This window comes from Asterias rubens, chromosome 19, assembly GCF_902459465.1.
Source record: "Asterias rubens chromosome 19, eAstRub1.3, whole genome shotgun sequence".
Classification (NCBI taxonomy): domain Eukaryota; kingdom Metazoa; phylum Echinodermata; class Asteroidea; order Forcipulatida; family Asteriidae; genus Asterias; species Asterias rubens.
Window position 1 is genome coordinate 10,612,614 of NC_047080.1, and position 21,159 is coordinate 10,633,772.

Below are 21,159 nucleotides of genomic sequence, written 5' to 3' on the forward strand. Positions count from 1 at the left end.
TTAACTCAGCGGGGAAGATTTCTTCTAAAATTATCTTTTGCCAATTAGTTTTGGTTGTCCAAGGCCCTTTTCGAAACCACGGCTTCGGCTCAAGACTCGGCTTCAGGCTCCTCTAGTCTGAAGCCCTGAACGCAAAGCACGCATAACATTGTGAGAACAACCGCGGGGCCAAGCACGAACCGAATCTGGAGCAAAGGCCGTAGCCTGAACATCTGACGTCACACTTCGTGAACAACGCCAGAGACCGGTGTCGCATGCAATTATGTCCTCTATGCAATACTATCCGGAGGACATTATTGCATATGCAATAATGTCTGCCGGATGGTTTTGCATATGCAGTCGTGTCCGCCCGGCCGCTGCTGCATAATGCAATTGTGTCCGCCCGGCCGGACACGTTTGCTTGTGCAGTAGTGTCCGACCCGTGCAAAACCGTCCTTGCAGTAAATTAAACGCCCTTGGTCGACGGAACACGTTCGCCATTTTTGTACAAGCTAAGTGCAGGTCATGAATGAGATGGGAAATGTCTGCCGTTGGGTATTTTCGCTGCAACCATAAAATACGTGAATATTCATGCTGCATAAAAATTATGCGTAGGTTTAGTGCATGCACGCTCGCTTACGCGTGCACATAAACATGTATATGTACAGTCATGTACATGTCCACCGGAGGGTTTTTGCATAGCCCCGGACACGATTGCATATGCAGAAAGTGTCCGGAGCGGAGAGTATTGCATGGCGGACACAATTGCATCTGACACCGGCCTCAAAAATTGCAAAACCGGCGTGTGGTTTGACCTCTGACCTCGGTCTTTCACATAGAGATGCGCTGTCAACTTCTATTGCGGACGTGACAGCAGTGACTATTTGGGCATCTGTGTCACTGCACGTTTATCAAACGACGATTGTACCCAATGGAATCAATGGATCTGACAGCGGGGACCTGTCTTTATCCTTCCTCTTGCGGACGGATAAAGACAGTCTGCCAATGCCGTGGATTCGAAGAGGGCCTTAGAATTGCTGTCAACATTCGTAGTCACGAGAGGGCGGGGTTTATCTTTTGAACTAGTGCATGTTTATCTCCATCCAAACCAGGCTGTTTTAAGGCAATATCTACTGTGCGGTTGTTTAATATATTACGATTATTTTTAATAGTAGTAAATCTATTGCTCATAAAAAAAATAATAGCAATGTCGCTTGGTTGGGTCTGTGAGGTCACATCATTTGCATTTGAATCACCAGAAAGAAGATATTGGATTGATTGCTGTGTATAATATAGCGGTAGAGTCTAGAGGAGGGGGGGGGTGTCATTAAGAATCTGTCTCCATGTACAGTATACTATCAATCATTACCCGTCAATTATTACCTCTGCATGTATAGCTCACGGAATCTAGTTCTTGCAACGTGCGGCCTTTGAATGGCAAAACTCGAAACATGACATTGGATAAAGCATGTACAGGGTTAGGGCATGCTTTATTCTCATCCATTAAACGTAGTATGCCTCTAAAACTTTGAAATGGAAAAAAAAACCTAAATTTACCGAGAAATAACTTGTCATTGTAAAAAAAAAAATGACTGCTAGGGTCGAAACGTCAGGCCATTAACTTTGTTTTCATTTATACCATATGTCCTTTTGGTTGGTAAACATTTTGCCACATATTTTCGTATTATAAGAAACCAACATTTTTCGAGTTGAGCTATTTTTGTCATTAAAGAGCCCCATGGCACATACATGGTCCGGCTGAAACCACATCTCTGATAAAACCCAGTCACAGTTTGATTTAATAATATACTAGCCCGAGTATGTTATAGCATGGATGAGCGAAATTCTCCATGGTAATTTCTGTTTTCGTTTGGGGAATATAATTATATTAAAAAGTGATCTCCAGTTACAGGTGCGAATCGTCCTTTATAGGTGGCCTAATTCGTACCCGTCGATCTAAATTTCATACGAAGTGCATGACCGTGGTTCATCGTCAGCCCTGTGGCCTCGACTGAAATTTTAAAGTCGTATTTTGTTTCAAACTGTTCTCCGGCTAGACGTGATATAAACCATAATAGTTTTGGGTTCGAATCCCACCCGAGTTAAATGCCAGCGATTCTTTTTTACAGGACTCGGGAAAGTACTAAGTATACAGTGCTAACACACATCGGTGTAACTTCCTTTGTTTGAACCCAAATAAGTATTCTTAATCCCCGAGGCAATTTAACACCTGTTGTGAAACTTGATCTTGGTATAATTATTGAACGGCTCCTTCCTATAGGAACAAAATAATGAGGTCAGATCAGGAGTGGGGGGGGGGGGCTCCTAGTCGCTTTTATGTGCCTATAGTCCAGTGCCTTTTAAACATAATAGATTAAAATATTATTCTCGTCAAACGTTCGAAGCCCCCCACATGCACACGGTGATCCATTATATTCAAAAAGGTTCAATGCACTGGAAACAAGTTTTACGACAGTTTGAATGACGGTTACTGCAACCATCTCAGATATGCATCCTAAGATGTTCTAATCCCATGCTCACTCAGTCTCAAGACATGAGCTGAGCTTTCGTCATTACTCCCTACAAAAAAATAACAAGAATATTTTCATTCTCCACGCATGGATGCAGCCGAGAAGCAATGAGAGAGGAGATGCACACCACTGACTTCAGACCGTCATGCTTCACTAACCTTAGTTGACCTCACCTGACCTCACAAGATCCAAACCGCTGACCCTACGTAGCGGTACGTTTTGCATATGAATTCAAGACCATCAGTGCGTGACAGACAAGATTAGCTCCGGTGAATTGTGCTTCATATAATTGAAAATAGATTAGCAGTTAAGGTTTTTTCAAACGACCACCGAAGGTGCTCTACGTGCTGCTACTTACGGTAAGAAAAGAAAAGTTACCTTTGTTAATCAGGTGAGTGTAATGGCTGTTGAGGTAGTTTTTAGAACGAATTACCCCTAATTACTGTATCTTCTTTCTCGGTGTTGCATTTCAATTGATACACTTCCAATACGTCTGGTGTCTTCCTTCCTATATTCTTTTTATGCTGTATAAGAATTTATATACGACTTTGTACATAAGACTCAAGAGAGATGCTATTGCATATGGTGGGATACCAACGTTAACACCATGTGAATATCTTGGGGTCTGGTTGCCAGGCAGATTATTTTCTTTTGAAACTTGTGTTAATATTCTACTGTGCCGCAGAGTAGATTTTTCGGAATTTTGAGGATTCTATAAAAAATAACTGTCCTGCTTACTGTGTCAGCCATGGTCAGTTCTACTACTTACATGGTCGTGGGAAGGTCCCTTTCCATGCTTACACCTGGCCCATAGAGCAAGGACATACGGATTGATGGGCAGCTATAGTTTAGGCCTCAGCTATTTGAAACCCCATTTAATACCTTTCCAATACTATCTAGCTAGCCCTGTGCTTGCTCATAACCGTACAAGTTTATATTATGTAAAATAACAAAATTACAAATTATGCTGGACAATAACGATATTTTACACTAATAATAACGTAGAACTGTATTAATTTACACTAGGGAACATCTAAAAATGTCTTCATATAATTTAAAGCAATTGGACACTTTCGGTAAACAGTATTGTTCAAGGCCCACACTTCGTGTATCACAACTTATATATATAATAACAAACCTGTGAAAATTTAGGCTCAATCGGTCATCGGAGTCGGGAGAAAATAATGGGAAAATCCACCTTTGTTTCCGCACGTTTCGCCGTGTCGGAACATGTGTTTAAAATAAATCTGTAATTCTCGATATCGAGAATTGATATTGTTTTAATGTTTTCTCACAAAGTAAAGCATTTCATGGAATAATATTTCAAGAGAAGTCTTTCACCATTACCTTCTGTAAACCCTGTAAGTTATTTGTAAATCTGTGATTTTTTTATTTTTGTGTCTGTTCCGAAAGTGTCCAATGGCTTCAATTAAGACAAAAACAAGAAAGGAAGCTGTTGGCTCCCATTAAAATTACGAATAGAATAATATGGTAGGACAAAAAGTCTAAATATATATTTTTTGTTCTGCACTTCAGACTTCTCAGCCTCCTATCAGACCTCATCTCCTCATAAAATTCTTGTAAGGAATGTGTGTTATTGATTAAAATTGACTCAGACTTAATTAAAATTCTTAATTAAGCATTTTGATTAGCAGGCCTGCAATTTCATCTTTGAGAGGGGGCAAGGTCTTTTTCATTAAATTTGCATCGGGGATTAAGGATATTAATTTTCGTTGTTTTACCCATATTACCAATTATCCTCTAAAACTAACCTTTATATGCTTCAGACTCAGGGAAAGTCAACCTCTCCCCATTACTCGTTACCAAGTAAGTTCGATGCTAACAATTATTTTGAGTAGTTACCAATAGTGACTGTCCAGTGCATTTAAAGGCAGTGGACACTTTTGGTAGTTACTCAAAATAGTTATCAGCATAAAACCTTAATAAATTGGTAACGAGTAATGGGGAGAGATTGATAGTATAAAACATTGTGGGAAACGGCTCCCTCTGAAGTAACATAGTTTTCGAGGAAGAAGTAAACGAATTTGATTTCGAGACCTCAAGTTTAGAATCTGAGATCTCGAAATCAAGCATTTGAAAGCACACAACTTCGTGTGACCAGGGTGTTTTTTCTTTCATTATTATCTCGCAACTTCGAAGACCAATTGAGCTCAAATGTTCACAGGTTTGTTATTTTATGTATATGTTGGGATACACCAAGTGAGAAGACTTGTCTTTGGCAATTACCAATAGTGTCCAGTGCCTTTAAAACGTGACCAAGTGTGTGGGTTTGCTTTCTTTCTGTGTGAAACCTGAAGAAGCAAACCAAGGAAGATGATCCTCTTTATGTAAACTATACACTAAACTGTAGCCCACTGCACTCTACTTAATTATTCCTACGTTGGATATAATAGTGTTAAGAGCAGCACTGAATTCTTGAATAAAGTTTTGAGGTGATAAAGAAAAACCTAACGTTGAGATGGGAAGAGTCTAAGATCTTCCCGCCATGCATAAATTACCAGCACCTCCCATATAGAGTAAGACGTAGTGGCATATAAAGATTAGCATTCCATATCACCCTATGGCAAGAGATTCTGTCCCTCATGTTATGGCAAACTGTGTACAAACTACTTCTGAAAGCGCCCTCTGTTGAATCATCCTCCTCAAGCCCATGTCAAATTCCCATATATATGAGAAAGAATCTCCGGCAGACAGGATTCTCTTGGACGCCTCTAAATAAATCATTAGCATTATTCCATGTAACTTTATTCCATATTATGTTAACATATCTTCAGATGTAATTTTGTAATGCCCTTTTGGTTTTAATCTATAGTGTCACTATCAAAATGTCATCTTGGTTATATTAGTCTAACCATAAGTGTGTACAGGGGCAGGCCTGATATTTCACGGAGGCAACAAAGTTGAAATTGAAATGCTTTAGTAAATTTACAATATTCTCTCATAGGGTGCCCTTTACCAATGACAAAACGCCTTGGTGCCCTTGCTATTTAAAAAATAGAAGGGTACATGTCTGGGTGTGATAACCAAACTAAACGACACCTTCCCTTTAAAACGCCAGCCAAAATGGTATTCAACCGAAACCGTTGCGCATTTTTTTTTAAAGCAGATTGACAAAGCATAATTCAGACAACAAAAGCCTTCTAGTGTTGATATTATGACGTATGCAGTAAGTGTCCAAAGGACTGAAGGTGCAAGAACAAACAGTACGCCGAGCAAACATGCCTTTTATTCACACGTTCGCTGGATTAGGCCTGCGGGTATACAGTTACACGAATCCGGAACTTAACATAAACCCCTTCCTAAAAAACTTTTCAATTATAAATACTCAACTTTTCATGATGGATTTTTGAGGTTTTGAGAGACCAATATTAAGAAATTCACTCCGGTACAGAATTGTTAATAAACGATCCAGTAAAAGCTCAAGTAGTAGTCCCGGCCGATTTTCTACCTTAGTTAGAACACAGAGCATAAGTTAAGACAAACTGCTCTATATTTTATGGTTAAAAGCAGGACAGTTTTTTTTTCAGAACTAATAGTAATAAGTGTAGCCCGAAAGAGTCCGCAAATCTACTCCGCGGTATCTCTCTAGAGAACACAATCTCCCTGGCATTTGTAGATACACACATGGTGTTACCACAAACCAAATATATATGTTTTGAACATTGATTACCATGTCTTTAAATCTAATTCTGTTAATTTTGATTTTAACTTTACAGCAGGTTCTCAAACTAGCCAAACCGTACTCAGGAAAACACCGGGACAACAAGTGTTGGTGCTAGGGTTTTTTGTTTGCCAAAATTACTACGTGCGCTGGATCGGGAGGCATTCAAGCACGCCCACAGACTCTTTGGACTTGCCGACCTTTACACCTTCTGCGTAATTCTACCCATTCAATGAACTGTTCAGACAGTAAGTTGTCATACAATACTTGCTGTGGATTTACGACAGTCAATGAAGAATAAAAACTGTGTCTATTTCTAGCCATAATCTCATCCAATACTGGGAAACGCAGTGAACTAGACAGTCAGCTAACCGTAGTTTATAGTCCATACACTGTCGCGCTAGTTTTGTGAAGAGAGAGCAACAGTCATCCAGTTTTCGTGACATCATTCCTAGAAGTTAACTCCAGTGAGTTCGTTAAATATGCCAGAGGGAGCCCAACTCGGTGAGTTAAGAATTTATATGAATCCCAAAGTGGAATATTACACACTTTATAAAGTTTAATGGCCTGACGTTTCGGCTGTAGCCGAATCTTTCTCGAAGGCGCACACGAACAAGTGTAACCTGTTCATGTTGTGTTGTCTTTTAGACTTTGAGGAGAGATAGTCGAAACGACAGGCCATTAACTAAGTTTGTGCATGTTATACCATTGGTCTCGCAACAGCTAATTATATTTTCTCATTTTGTAAAGTTGTCAGGGATGTAGAACTGGAGAATGGCGTGTATTTTTTTTTCTTCTCATTATATACAACCATTTATATCTACATATAGACAAGTTGTAATGGGGTTATACTTCAGACTCCTGTGGAATCTAGACCAAGCCATCTGTGCTGGTATTTTGATCCTTTGATGATGGACCAGTATTCATTGTAGGATTATTCGGTTCTTTCTTTGATGGTTTAGCTGTATAGGGTAACCCAGCAACCTGATATTACACGACCTGCGGTGCCGACTGGAGTGGTTAAAGTGGTTCATGTCTAGGTATTGGGCAATCCTTTCATGGAATAAGGTCTGATATTTCACGGAGGCAACGACGGCGATTGCCCTCATGCCCCCTGGTGCCTCGGTGCCCTTGAAATGCTCGATTGTGCCCTTTATCCTCTGCCCCTGTTTATACCTTTGGCCCTTTTTTGGCAAATCAGCTAATTTGTTATTGTCAAAGACAAGTCTTCTTACTTGGTGTACCTCAACATATGCACAAAATAACAAATCTGTGAAAAAATTGAGCTCAATTGGTCGTCGAAGTTGCGAGATAACTATGAATGAAAAAAACACCCTTGTCACACGAAGTTGTGTGCTTTCAGATGCTTGATTGCGAGACCTCATAATCTAATTCTGAGGTTTCGAAATCAAATTCGTGGAAAATTACTTTTTTTCGAAAACTACGTTACTTCAGAGGGAGCCGTTTCTCACAATGTTTTATACTATCAACATCTCCCCATTACTCGTTACCAAATAAGGTTTTATGCTAGTAATTATTTTATGTAATTACCAATAGTGTCCACTGCCTTTAATCTCATATATTTTTTAGTTAGGCTGTTTTGCCGTTGAAGGACCGTGGGGGAAACACGGCGTTCAGGGGAAAAAAAACACACTGCTGTACATCAATGTTTACTTGGACATTTTAAGTTTAGCTGCTGTTTGTTTTCGGGTGACAAACCTATCAGAATAACTTTCAGGACCTCAGTTCAGGAAATTAAATCTCATCATCATAAATTCCGAATTTTATGACCTCAGTTTGTCATTGTTGCTCCGAGTGCATTCATTTGACAATAGAGTATTCAGTCATGCGCATCCGAGTGTGTGTTGGGGGAGGGGCAGGGTTTTTGTGAATTGATGAAAGGATCATGGATATTGCATGTTCTACACAGTGTCATTCGGCCACCTGTTGTGTAAATTGAGATGTTCCCGGCCACTTTAAAAAAAAAAACATTAATTTTAACACCTGTTTTTTTTTTTCAATTTAGATTTAAAACTAATGCTTCGTTGCATCAGCATTCAACAGTCAAAAGGAGTAATTCAATTTCGCCAGTTAATCATTCGCTGGTGAAATAAGATCATTCAAGACTCATCCAATTTCGTAAAAAGCCAAAAGCAAAAAACCCCATTCAGTTACATCGATGCTGTAAATTTATAGGCAGTAGAAATTCGAATAGTATATAGAATGGTCAAAGTGTAGTCTTGAATGCACACAAATTTAATAAATAGAATGACCAAACCGAAACGAGCAAGAAGAACAGAACCGTTTGTGCACAAAAATGAAACTGAAAAGATAGTCTTGGTTTGGTTTGGTTTGGATGAATGCGTGTTAATCTGAATTTAAATTTGCGGAACTTTGGGCTGGGAAACCTATTTATTTAATAATGGTCATTCATATATGCTATTGCTACTGGCTTTACTCAACAGCTGTTGCAAGAGGCTCCCAAAATAAAAGTCACCTTTTCACGAAGTTTTTTTCTGTAAAAAGCTTGGCGTATTCTCATGTTGTTTTGTTCCAGAGAGCTTGTGATAAAAACTCCCCATAAAACAACACGTAGCCCTACATGTACGGAGTTCAAACCTTGCCGTAAATATTTATTGTGCAGCACAAAATTTGAAGGGTTTTCTTTGCGTTGTTAGGGTTAGATGTAATAAATAAGCCATGCTTTTCAAGCTCGTATTGTAACAAGATTCCGAGTCCAAATGAAGCAAGTTGTAAACTTAGCCGCCAAACTAATGCCAAACGAAACTAACACTGCAGAACCAGACCTATTATAATGAGCTGACTCAATTGACATGGAATTCATGACCTGATTATGAACTTGGATTAAAACCACATGGGGTCTTATATGGGCAATTTCCTTTTCGTATCTGCTTCAAACAATGAGGTAATGTTGTGATAAATAACTGGGACCGGATCTATTCCTAACGCTTGGATTTAGACGCCCCATCGAGGGCTAAATAGAGGCCCCCATGCCGTTTTAAAAACAGCACTCCACCCACGACCATTTCATATTTTGATACCACAGGAAAGCTTCTGTATAACTGATTATGTCCTGTGTCGTGCTACCGCAAGATTGTCCTACTTCTGGGGTAGTTTCTGATTATATTGGGGGGTTTTCCATAGTGAGAATAACTCATGGTTTCTAACAGGAACTTAACGTTATTCAAAGGGAACACGCTATGCATTCTTGGGAAAACCCACTTTTTTTCTTGTAATAGGAAAAATGCTATGCATTCTTGGAAAACCATAGATCTTTTTTGTAGGGAACATCATGCATTCTTGAGAAGAACACACAGTTTCCCCCTTTTCAAAAATTAACTTTTCATTAAAAGCACTTGTTTGGACATTACAAAAACGCTTGTTTTAAATTGACACCACCGGTGTTGTCTTGAAAAAATACCAGGAGCTCCAAAATGTGCTAACCCAATTTTATGAAACCCATTCAAATTGCAATATTGACATTATATTCTGAGCTATGCCCTATTAAAGCCAGTAAGCACACAAACTTGCTAAGCACAGGAACATGATGCTTAGCAAAAAATAGGTTACCAGGCAACATTCCACTAACTTTATATTGCTTTGACTGGGGCCCCCTAAATTTTTGCTTAGCAGTATTTTCTGCTAAACAGCTTTATGAAATTGGTCCAAGATGATATACAACGTCTAATTGTGTTTTCTCTGAATTGAAGTTGTTTTTAGTTTCTTTATGTTTTCTAACAAATTTTAGCATTATAATAAATTTTAATAGAACTGATAGTATTTTTTCTTCTTCTAATACAGACGAGTTTCAGGATTCATGTCTTGAAGCCCACAACAGGGTACGAGAAGCTCACGGAGCTGTCCCACTGAGATGGTCTGAAGATGTAGCAGCCCAAGCCGCAAGCTGGGCTCAAAACCTGGCTGAAAAAGGCTACAGACAACACAGTGAGAACCAATGTAAGTACTGTTGGGAGTCTCCCTATTTTTTCAATGTTTCTCTATTGTCCAAGGAGGTTCCAGGCCTTACACTTCATGGAGGCAACAAAGTCAATTGCCTCCATGCCCCCTGATCATTGCCTTGGTGCCCTTGAAATGCTCCTGTAGAAACTAAGAATTTTCTCACAGGGTGCCCTTTACAAAGGAGAAAATTGGTGCCCTTGCCTGTTCAAAAACGAAGCATGCATGCATGCATGAGGTTTGTCATTGGAACTGCAGGCCTAATGGGTTTTAAACTCATGCTAAAAAAAAAAGGTCACATAGAAAATATACATAAAGAAACAGATATACAACTTTTCAAAATAGATTTCTGGAAAAGGTGAAAACAATGTTTAAAGATCGCTTTCCCTTTCCCCACAAGTGGCGCCCTCTTGTGGGTGACTTAGGGAGAAATGATTTTGTTTTGCCAAATGTAGCTTTATAATCGCAATAATCTGACTATGTTTTCTACACTTCAGTGCTTGGTGAGAGTATACACATTTCAACCATGGATGACGACGTCAGTGGAGATGGGTTGGTCGATATATGGAAGAGAGAAACAGATTATTTCGACTTTGACAAACCAAGATGGCAGAAGGGTAACTTTTTTAATCACATCTTTTTATTCATAGAAAAGTAACCATCCTATGTATGTTCTCAAGGTCTGATCATAGACCGGTGAATACCCCAACATTATTGACCATCAGAATTTACTTGGTGGAAACTGTTTATTCTAAAAACTATTTGAAGTATAAAGTATTTGCATCTGAGAAATGACTCCTGCATGAAGCATTTCTTGTTTTGATTGGGTCAGTGGTTTCTTTCCCTGCGTTTCACCTTTGTGGACCTGGTTCGAATCCCACCTCAGACTGGAGCCTTGCATGTAGATTGGCTTTCAGTCCCCATATTGGTTTCATCATCATTATCATCGGTTAGCATCATGCGTCAGATGCAATTGTGTCCGTCATGCAATACTGTCCGCTCCGGACACTTTTGCATATGCAATCGTGTCCGGGGCTATGCAAAAAACAGTCTGGCGGACATGTACATGTATGTGCGGGCGTAAGCGAGCGTGCATGCACTGAACCTACGTATGCAGCATGAATATTCAGGTATTTTATGATTGCAGCGAATACCCAACAGCAGAACATTTCCCATGTCATTCATGACATGCACTTAGCTTAAAATGGCAAACGAGTTCTGTCGACCAGTCGACGAAGGGTGTTTAATTTTCGGCAAGGACGGTTTTGCACAGGGGCGGACACAACTGCATATGCAAATGTGCACGGGCGGACACAATTGCATCATGCAGCAGTGTCCGGGCGGACACGATTGCATATGCAAAACTGTCCGGCGGACATTATTGCATATGCAATAATGCCCTCCGGATAGTATTGCATAGAGGACATAATTGCATACGACACCGGTCTTGAGCTGCCACTTCTGCCTCCTCCACAGACCACCCAATGCCCAGTCTGGAGAGGTCCCTCTGGATTACATTTTTCCATGTTGTCCTATAGAGCGCCCTCGTCTGCCTTTCCTATGGGTTGGTGACCAGTTGTAGAGTTGTTGCATGGGTGTCCCATTTGTGGATTGACCTTTCTCATTCAATTTCCTATTCACCCAGTTATTTACGCTTGCGCTGTTGGATGTGTAAACAAAAAGCATTTATAATAAACAACAACAAATAACATACGACTGTTTTATGTTTGAATAGGTACTGAACGGTTCACACAGATGATCTGGAAGTCATCCGCTGAAATTGGAATCGCCAAAGTCAAGATGGTGAACACGGAGAGATTCGTGACAGTGGTGAATTATCGGCCGCCAGGAAACTCAAACAGACCCAATGATTTCAAAAAGAATGTACTTCCAAAACAATAGTTTAAATCTAAAAACACAAAATCATTGTAGATATTATAATAGTTTGTACTCTTTAAAAAGGCGAGATTGTTTTGTAAATTTTAAAGGGGAATGCAGGCCTCATGCTTCATTTTTGAAAGGGCAAGGGCACCAAGGTATTTTCTTCTTGGTTAAGGGCACACTTACTTACTACTGTAGCCGTTTCAAGGGCACCGATGCAGTGACCAGGGGGCAAGGAGGCAATCGCCTCCTTTGCAGTGACCAGGGGCCAATTTCATAGAGCTGCTTAAGCAAACAATTTGCTTAAGCCTGGAAATAGCTTGCTTATTTTACACATGTTACTGGACAAAATTTCATGACATATACATTGCTTGTGACTGGTATTTAGCTGTTGTTTACTTAGCATAACAATTGAGTGGAGTCTTGGCCAGTAAATCTGATTTTACTGAGCATGTTTCTTTTTGCTTAAGCATAATTTTGTGCTTAAGCATAATTTTGTGCTTAAGCATAATTTTGTGCTTAAGCAGCTCTATGAAATTGGGCCCTGGGGGCAAGGAGGCAATCGCCTTCGTTGCCTCGGTGTGAAGTGTCAGGGATGGGTATGTTAAATATGATCACTCAATGTGGATTTATGTTGTTATTATGCATACCTTTTGTGGGGTTTTTTTATGCTTCATTTGGCAATTTAACTTTTGGTTTTCTCTCAAATTCTCTGCCGCGTTCCCTGTCTTTGCATAAGCATTAATAATGATAATTGGCTGTCACCTAAAAGGGGCCAGGCTACAAGTCTCTTCTGGTCTCAGTTTGGTTTCATAGAGATAAATAAAAGTTTGCAACATGGGCTAAGTTCGCGCAAGGACTATCAGTGATCATAGTTTGACTATACATTGCGCAAACTCATGTATAGCTGTTCTACATTAGTCGACTAATAAAAGCAGTGGACACTATTGGTTATTGTCAAAGACTAGCCTTCACAGTTGGTGTATCTCAACATATGCATAAAATAATAAACCTGTGAAAATGTGAGCTCATCGGTTATCGAAATTGCGAGATAATAATGAAAGAAAATAACACCCTTGTCACACAAAGTTGTGTGCGTTTAGATGTTCGATTTCGAGACCTCAAGTTCTAAATCTGAGGTCTCGAAATCAAATTCGTGGAAAATTACTTCTTTCTCGAAAACTATGGCACTTCAGAGAGAGCCGTTTCTCACAATGTTTTATACCATCAACCTCTCCCTATTACTCGTCACCAATAAAAGTTTTATGCTAATAATTGTTTTGAGTAATTACCAATAGTGTCCACTGCCTTTAACAACCAACGGAATAACATTCCAGCGCTATACCAACTGAGCTATCTAGACCTTTGTCGTCGGTCTATGTACATGTATTAGTTTGTTAATATCTTTGTTTTAACAAAATTTTGCTTTATTGTATCAATGGAAAGTTTCGAAGCTCATTAAACGTTTTAGATAACGGCATTTACTTTGTTTGATTTCTCAAATGTTTTTAAAATGTTTTAAAGCAGTAAACCATTATTCATGCAAGTTTTTCTTGCTACTCTGAGGCAAACTTACCCCTAGTTGTTTTGGGGTCATTTTGGGGGGGTTTATTTGCCAAGTACACGTTTCCAGGCAAAATTTACCAAGTACACAAGGCTATTGCAGGCATAGACTTAAACACTTTTCCAGGCACAAGTTGCCAAGTTCACAAGGCTTATAAAGCCTTTTTGAACACTTTTTCGGGCAAAAAACACAAGGCTATAATATCCTTGTGCACCTTTTTTCAGGCAAAAATTGCCAAGTCCACCGTGGCTATTATATATAGCTTTGTACACATTTTCAGGGAAATTACACTTTTTCAGGCATGTTTGCCCAGTTTGCAAAAATTTCCCAAAGTGTACAAGGCTGTATGTAGCTTTTGCGAATTTTGCCGGAAAAGTGTACAAGGCTAAAACCTTGCACATTTTTCAAAATTTGCCAAAAAAGTGTACAAGGCTATTGTGAACTTTTCAAATTTTGCCGGAAAATGGTAATAGCTAAAATTTGATAAACGCTCGACTTGCCTCGTGATTTTTTCAATTTTGCACAACAAGAAATTCCCTTTAACCTAAATCTCTGAATTCTACTCACTTTTGTCAGCTGTAGGCCTCAATGATGTAGTTGTCATATAAACATTCACCCTGGAACCCACTTCCCCAAAACCAGTGATCTTGACCCACACGCCTACTGCTGGTGATACAGAACAATCCTCCTTTTTAACCGTTTGTCAAGATTATAATGGCAAGTTTTGTTGACTCAAAACACTGTTTCCGCGAATCACACACAACAACATCAAATTCCGTCTATATTTGCGTGTTTAATTTCGTTGTTGTATTATTAATACTATTGTTTAGGTATTTACTATTCATTGACTTCTACAACTGGTGTCGTGGCTAGTCCAAGAACGTGTCAGACTGGGAGCTACGGGACCCGGGTTCAACTCCCGTGTGTGCGTTTTTCTTTTTTGCTTGGACGCAGTGAGTGAATTATTTAAGTAGTATCAAAATCATCTCCAAATACCAACGGGCACTGTGGCGACACGGTGCACTGGATAGTTCAATTGCGTGCTATCCAGAGCTGGTACACCGGTTCGAATCCCGCCCGTACCAAGAGGGACATGACTTTTACTGCTTGCACCAGTAATGGATTGGGGTCCGTCATGTCTATCCCCAAATTAGGTGTGGATGAAGATATTCCGTGTGGGAGAGTAAAGGAGGGACCGGGACTGCAGGTCCCTTAAGGGTTCTAATGGGTGATCACCACGCTGGTTTCGATCAGACTTTGAGTCCCCTGAAAGCCTGGTCGTCACTCTGACTAACTCTTTGCACAAATTTACTTTAACTTTATTTAACTTTAACAACTACATGTATACACCAACAATATTTGTAACCAATTTGGGCCACAAACTGATTTTTTTTTGTTGACAAGTGGGCCTACACAAGGCCTTCCGGGCAAAATTGTGACTTTTTCGGCAAAATTTGAAAAAATTCACAAGGCTATATATATAGCCTTGTGAACTTTTTGCCGAAATTTTGCCGAAAAAATTCACAAGGCTATAGCCTTGTGAACTTTTCAAATTTTGCCGAAAAAATTCACAAGGCTATAGCCTTGTGAAACTTTCAACTTTTGCCGAAGAAGTCACAAGGCTATAGCCTTGTGAACTTTTCAAATTTTTCCGAAAAAATCACATAGCTATAGCCTTGTGAACTTTTCAAATTTTGCCGAAAAAATCACATTGTGAAACTTTCAAATTTTGCCGAAGAAGTCACAAGGCCTTGTGAACTTTTCAAATTTTTCACGAAAAAAACACAAGGCTATAGCCTTGTGAAACTTTCAACTTTTGCCGAAAAATTCACAAGGCCTTGTGAACTTTTCAAATTTTGTCGAAAAATTCACAAGGCTATAGCCTTGTGATCTTTCCGAAAAATCACAAGGCTATAGCCTTGTGAACTTTTCAAATTTTTCCGAAAAAATCACATTGTGAAACTTTCAAATTTTGCCGAAGAAGTCACAAGGCTATAGCCTTGTGAACTTTTCAGATTTTTCCGAAAAAATCACAAGGCTATAGCCTTGTGAACTTTTCAGATTTTTCCGAAAAAGTCACAAGGCTATAGCCTTGTGAACTTTTCAAATTTTTCCGAAAAAATCACAAGGCTATAGCCTTGTGAAATTTTCAAATTTTGCCGAAAAAATTCACAAGGCTATAGCCTTGTGAACTTTTCAAATTTTTCCGAAAAAATCACAAGGCCTTGTGAACTTTTCAAATTTTTCCGAAAAAATCACAAGGCTATAGCCTTGTGAAATTTTCAAATTTTGCCGAAAAAATTCACAAGGATATAGCCTTGTGAACTTTTCAAATTTTTCCGAAAAAATCACAAGGCTATAGCCTTGTGAACTTTTCAAATTTTTCCGAAAAAATCACATTGTGAAACTTTCAAATTTTGCCAAAGAAGTCACAAGGCCTTGTGAACTTTTCAAATTTTGCCGAAAAAATTCACCAGGCTATAGCCTTGTGAACTTTTCAAATTTTTCCGAAAAAATCACAAGGCTATAGCCTTGTGAAATTTTCAAATTTTGCCGAAAAAATTCACAAGGCTATAGCCTTGTGAACTTTTCAAATTTTTCCGAAAAAATCACAAGGCTATAGCCTTGTGAAATTTTCAAATTTTTCCGAAAAAATCACAAGGCTTGTGAAATTTTCAAATTTTTCCGAAAAAATCACAAGGCTATAGCCTTGTGAACTTTTCAAATTTTGTCGAAAAATTCACAAGGCTATAGCCTTGTGAACTTTTCAAATTTTTCCGAAAAAATCACAAGGCTATAGCCTTGTGAACTTTTCAAATTTTTCCGAAAAAATCACAAGGCTATAGCCTTGTGAACTTTCCAATTTTTTCCGAAAAATCACAAGGCTATAGCCTTGTGAACTTTTCAAATTTTTCACGAAAAAAACACAAGGCTATAGCCTTGTGAAACTTTCAACTTTTGCCGAAAAATTCACAAGGCCTTGTGAACTTTTCAAATTTTGTCGAAAAATTCACAAGGCTATAGCCTTGTGATCTTTCCGAAAAATCACAAGGCTATAGCCTTGTGAACTTTTCAAATTTTTCCGAAAAAATCACATTGTGAAACTTTCAAATTTTGCCGAAGAAGTCACAAGGCTATAGCCTTGTGAACTTTTCAGATTTTTCCGAAAAAATCACAAGGCTATAGCCTTGTGAACTTTTCAGATTTTTCCGAAAAAGTCACAAGGCTATAGCCTTGTGAACTTTTCAAATTTTTCCGAAAAAATCACAAGGCTATAGCCTTGTGAAATTTTCAAATTTTGCCGAAAAAATTCACAAGGCTTGTGAACTTTTCAAATTTTTCCGAAAAAATCACAAGGCCTTGTGAACTTTTCAAATTTTTCCGAAAAAATCACAAGGCTATAGCCTTGTGAAATTTTCAAATTTTGCCGAAAAAATTCACAAGGATATAGCCTTGTGAACTTTTCAAATTTTTCCGAAAAAATCACAAGGCTATAGCCTTGTGAACTTTTCAAATTTTTCCGAAAAAATCACATTGTGAAACTTTCAAATTTTGCCAAAGAAGTCACAAGGCCTTGTGAACTTTTCAAATTTTGCCGAAAAAATTCACCAGGCTATAGCCTTGTGAACTTTTCAAATTTTTCCGAAAAAATCACAAGGCTATAGCCTTGTGAAATTTTCAAATTTTTCCGAAAAAATCACAAGGCTATAGCCTTGTGAACTTTTCAAATTTTGTCGAAAAATTCACAAGGCTATAGCCTTGTGAACTTTTCAAATTTTTCCGAAAAAATCACAAGGCTATAGCCTTGTGAACTTTTCAAATTTTTCCGAAAAAATCACAAGGCTATAGCCTTGTGAACTTTCCAATTTTTTCCGAAAAATCACAAGGCTATAGCCTTGTGAACTTTTCAAATTTTGTCGAAAAATTCACAAGGCTATAGCCTTGTGAACTTTTGAAATTTTTCCGAAAAAATCACAAGGCTATAGCCTTGTGAACTTTTCAAATTTTTCCGAAAAAATCACAAGGCTATAGCCTTGTGAACTTTTCAAATTTTTCCGAAAAAATCACATTGTGAAACTTTCAAATTTTGCCGAAGAAGTCACAAGGCCTTGTGAACTTTTCAAATTTTGCCGAAAAAATTCACAAGGCTATAGCCTTGTGAACTTTTCAAATTTTTCCGAAAAAATCACAAGGCTATAGCCTTGTGAAATTTTCAAATTTTGCCGAAAAAATTCACAAGCCTTGTGAACTTTTCAAATTTTTCCAAAAAAATTCACAAGGCTATAGCCTTGTGAACTTTTCAAATTTTTCCGAAAAAATCACAAGGCTATAGCCTTGTGAACTTTTCAATTTTTTTCCGAAAAAATCACATTGTGAAACTTTCAAATTTTGCCGAAGAAGTCACAAGGCTATAGCCTTGTGAACTTTTCAGATTTTTCCGAAAAAATTCACAAGGCTATAGCCTTGTGAACTTTTCAAATTTTTCCGAAAAAATCACAAGGCTATAGCCTTGTGAACTTTTCAAATTTTGCCGAAAAATTCACAAGGCTATAGCCTTGTGAAACTTTCAACTTTTGCCGAAGAAGTCACAAGGCTATAGCCTTGTGAACTTTTCAAATTTTTCCGAAAAAATCACAAGGCTATATAGCCTTGTGAACTTTTCAAATTTTTCCGAAAAATTCACAAGGCTATAGCCTTGTGAACCTTTCAAATTTTTCCGAAAAAATCACATTGTGAAACTTTCAAATTTTGCCGAAGAAGTCACAAGGCTATATAGCCTTGTGAACTTTTCAAATTTTTCCGAAAAAATCACATTGTGAAACTTTCAAATTTTGCCTTGTGAAACTTTCAACTTTTGCCGAAGAAGTCACAAGCCTGTAGCCTTGTGAACTTTTAAAATTTGTCCGAACAATTCACAAGGCTATAGCCTTGTGAACTTTTCAAATTTTTCCGAAAAAATCACATTGTGAAACTTTCAAATTTTGCCTTGTGAAACTTTCAACTTTTGCCGAAGAAGTCACAAGGCCTTGTGAACTTTTCAAATCTTTCCGAAAAAATCACAATTTTGACCAGGAAGGCCTTGTGTAGGCCCACTTGTCAAAAAAAAATTCAGTTTGTGGCTCAATTTGGTTATAAATATTGTTGGTATATAGTTGTTAAAGTTAAATAAAGTTAAAGTAAATTTGTGCAAAGAGTTAGTCAGAGTGACGACCAGGCGTTCAGGGGACTCAAAGTCTGATCGAAACCAGCGTGGTGATCACCCATTAGAACCCTTAAGGGACGTGCAGTCCCGGTCCCTCCTTTACTCTCCCACACGGAATATCTTCATCCACACCTAATTTGGGGATAGACATGACGGACCCCAATCCAATACTGGTGCAAGCAGTAAAAGTCATGTCCCTCTTGGTACGGGCGGGATTCGAACCGGTGTACCAGCTCTGGATAGCACGCAATTGAACTATCCAGTGCACCGTGTCGCCACAGTGCCCGTTGGTATTTGGAGATGATTTTTATACTACTTAAATAATTCACTAACTGCGTCCAAGCAAAAAAGAAAAACGCACACACGGGAGTTGAACCCGGGTCCCGTAGCTCCCAGTCCGACACGTTCTTGGACTAGCCACGACACCAGTTGAAAAAGTCGATGAATAGTAAATACCTAAACAATAGTATTAATAATACAACAACAAAATTAAACACGCCAATATAGACGGAATTTGATGTTGTTGTGTGTGATTCGCGGAAACAGTGTTTTGAGTCAACAAAACTTGCCAAAATAATCTTGACAAACGGTTAAAAAGGAGGATTGCTCTCTATCACCAGCAGTAGGCGTGTGGGTCAAGATCACTGGTTTTGGGGAAGTGGGTTCCAGGGTGAATGTTTATATACAACTACTTTATTGAGGCCTACAGCTGACAAAGGGTATTTCTTGTTGTGCAAAATTGAAAAAATCACGAGGCAAGTCGAGCGTTTATCAAATGTTAGCTATAGCCTTGTACCATTTACCGGCAAAATTTGACAAGCTTTGCCTTGCAAGCTTGTGAACTTTTGCTTGAACAATTCTATAAGGCTATTTATGTAGCCCTGTAAACTTGTCAAATTTGGCTTGAAACAGTCTATAAGGCCTTGTGAACTTGTCAAATTTTGCTTGAACAAGTCTATGGGGCTATTGGCTTGTGAACTTGTCAACTTTTGCTTGAATAAGTGTTCACTAGTTAACTTTTCAAATTTTGCCGAAAAGGTGTACAAAGCCTTGTGAACTTGGCAAATTTTGCTGAAAAAGTCAAAAGGCCTTGTGAACCTTTCTAATTTTGCCGAAAAAGTCGCACGGCCTTGTGAAGGCTATTACAGCTTTGTGAACTTGTAAAATTTTGCCGAAAAAGTGCACAAGGCGTTGCCGAAAAAGTGTACAAGGCTCTAGCCTTGTGAACTTAGCATTTTTTCCAGGCATAGTAAACAAGGCTATAAGCCTTGTACAGCTTTTCATGCTAAATTTAATAAAACTGATGATTTCGATGAAAACTGCTAGATGTTGATGAAAAATTCAAGACCAAAACCCTTGTAAATGAAAAGTAAGTACAGACATTAAATAATCTTGGAGGCAACAACAAAGACTGAAAATCTCAATTGAGTGGTTATTAATAGACATAGAATCTATGACATACTTTCAGTTGATAAACTTACAATTGATAAACTTACAATATTAGTAGAAACAGCTGCTCACTTTAAATAACTAATAGTACATGTTTTGTTTAAATTGGTACATAAAGAGTGACACATGATTTATACTAGAATCTCATTTGTGGTTTCACATTCTCAAGAAGAAATGACAGTTCTATATTATTTTCTTTGATTTTTTTAAACTATGCATTCGTGCAGACAGAATGAAAGATACATAACAAGCGTAAGTATAGTACAAACATATCATATAATCTGGTATGAAAAGTGTTACGCATGATTTAAAAGTGAACTTGATATCTGGTTTAACACTCTCCAGAAGAAAAAAATAATTCTATATTGCTAGTTTTTTTGTTTTACTTGTAAACTTGGTTGAACTCATTTGTGGGTCCATTTTATAAACAAAAACTTGATAACCACCCATACTATGTAGCAGTTATTTAAATGTATCAATTAATAATTTATAAAACATAATAACCACCTGGCACATTTTAGATCAATCTAACATTGAAATCTACAGCACAAATAGAAAAAAAGTACAAATAGGCCTGGGGTGGATTTCACAAAGGTAGTCCTAACTTAGGACTAGTCCTAGGCAATGCTAAGAGATAGGATTGGTCCTAAGTTAGGATGAGTTACTGGTCCTAACTTAGGACCAGTCCTATCTCTTAGCATTGCCTATAGAACTAGTCCTAAGTTAGGACTACCTTTGTGAAATCCACCCCTGTAGATGTTTTCAAAATAACTCAGGAAAATACTAAGTACAGTGCATTATACAAATCAGTGTAAGAATCAAACATTTGGTATACAAATGGCTAGTGATGTTCCTTTAAAGGATGTTTGTAAAAAAGATAATTATACCTAAC

At 38.2% G+C, this 21,159-nt stretch overlaps 1 protein-coding gene across 3 annotated transcripts; it reads left to right on the forward strand.

The window, feature by feature from the left end:
• The first annotated feature begins 2,754 nt into the window (after nucleotides 1-2,754).
• LOC117303140 (Golgi-associated plant pathogenesis-related protein 1-like) lies at nucleotides 2,755-12,326 on the forward strand. Of its 3 annotated transcripts, none has more exons than XM_033787246.1 (5): nucleotides 2,755-2,901; nucleotides 6,248-6,696; nucleotides 10,015-10,170; nucleotides 10,668-10,787; nucleotides 11,906-12,326. In XM_033787246.1, exons 2-5 carry the CDS (start codon nucleotides 6,675-6,677, stop codon nucleotides 12,070-12,072), a joined length of 465 nt encoding a protein of 154 aa, XP_033643137.1. In that variant the 5' UTR covers nucleotides 2,755-2,901; nucleotides 6,248-6,674; the 3' UTR covers nucleotides 12,073-12,326. The 3 variants fall into 3 exon arrangements, with proteins under 3 accessions (XP_033643137.1, XP_033643136.1, XP_033643138.1); XM_033787245.1 differs by having other exon boundaries at nucleotides 2,755-2,869; XM_033787247.1 differs by having other exon boundaries at nucleotides 2,755-2,869; nucleotides 6,251-6,696.
• The last annotated feature ends 8,833 nt before the right edge of the window (nucleotides 12,327-21,159 follow it).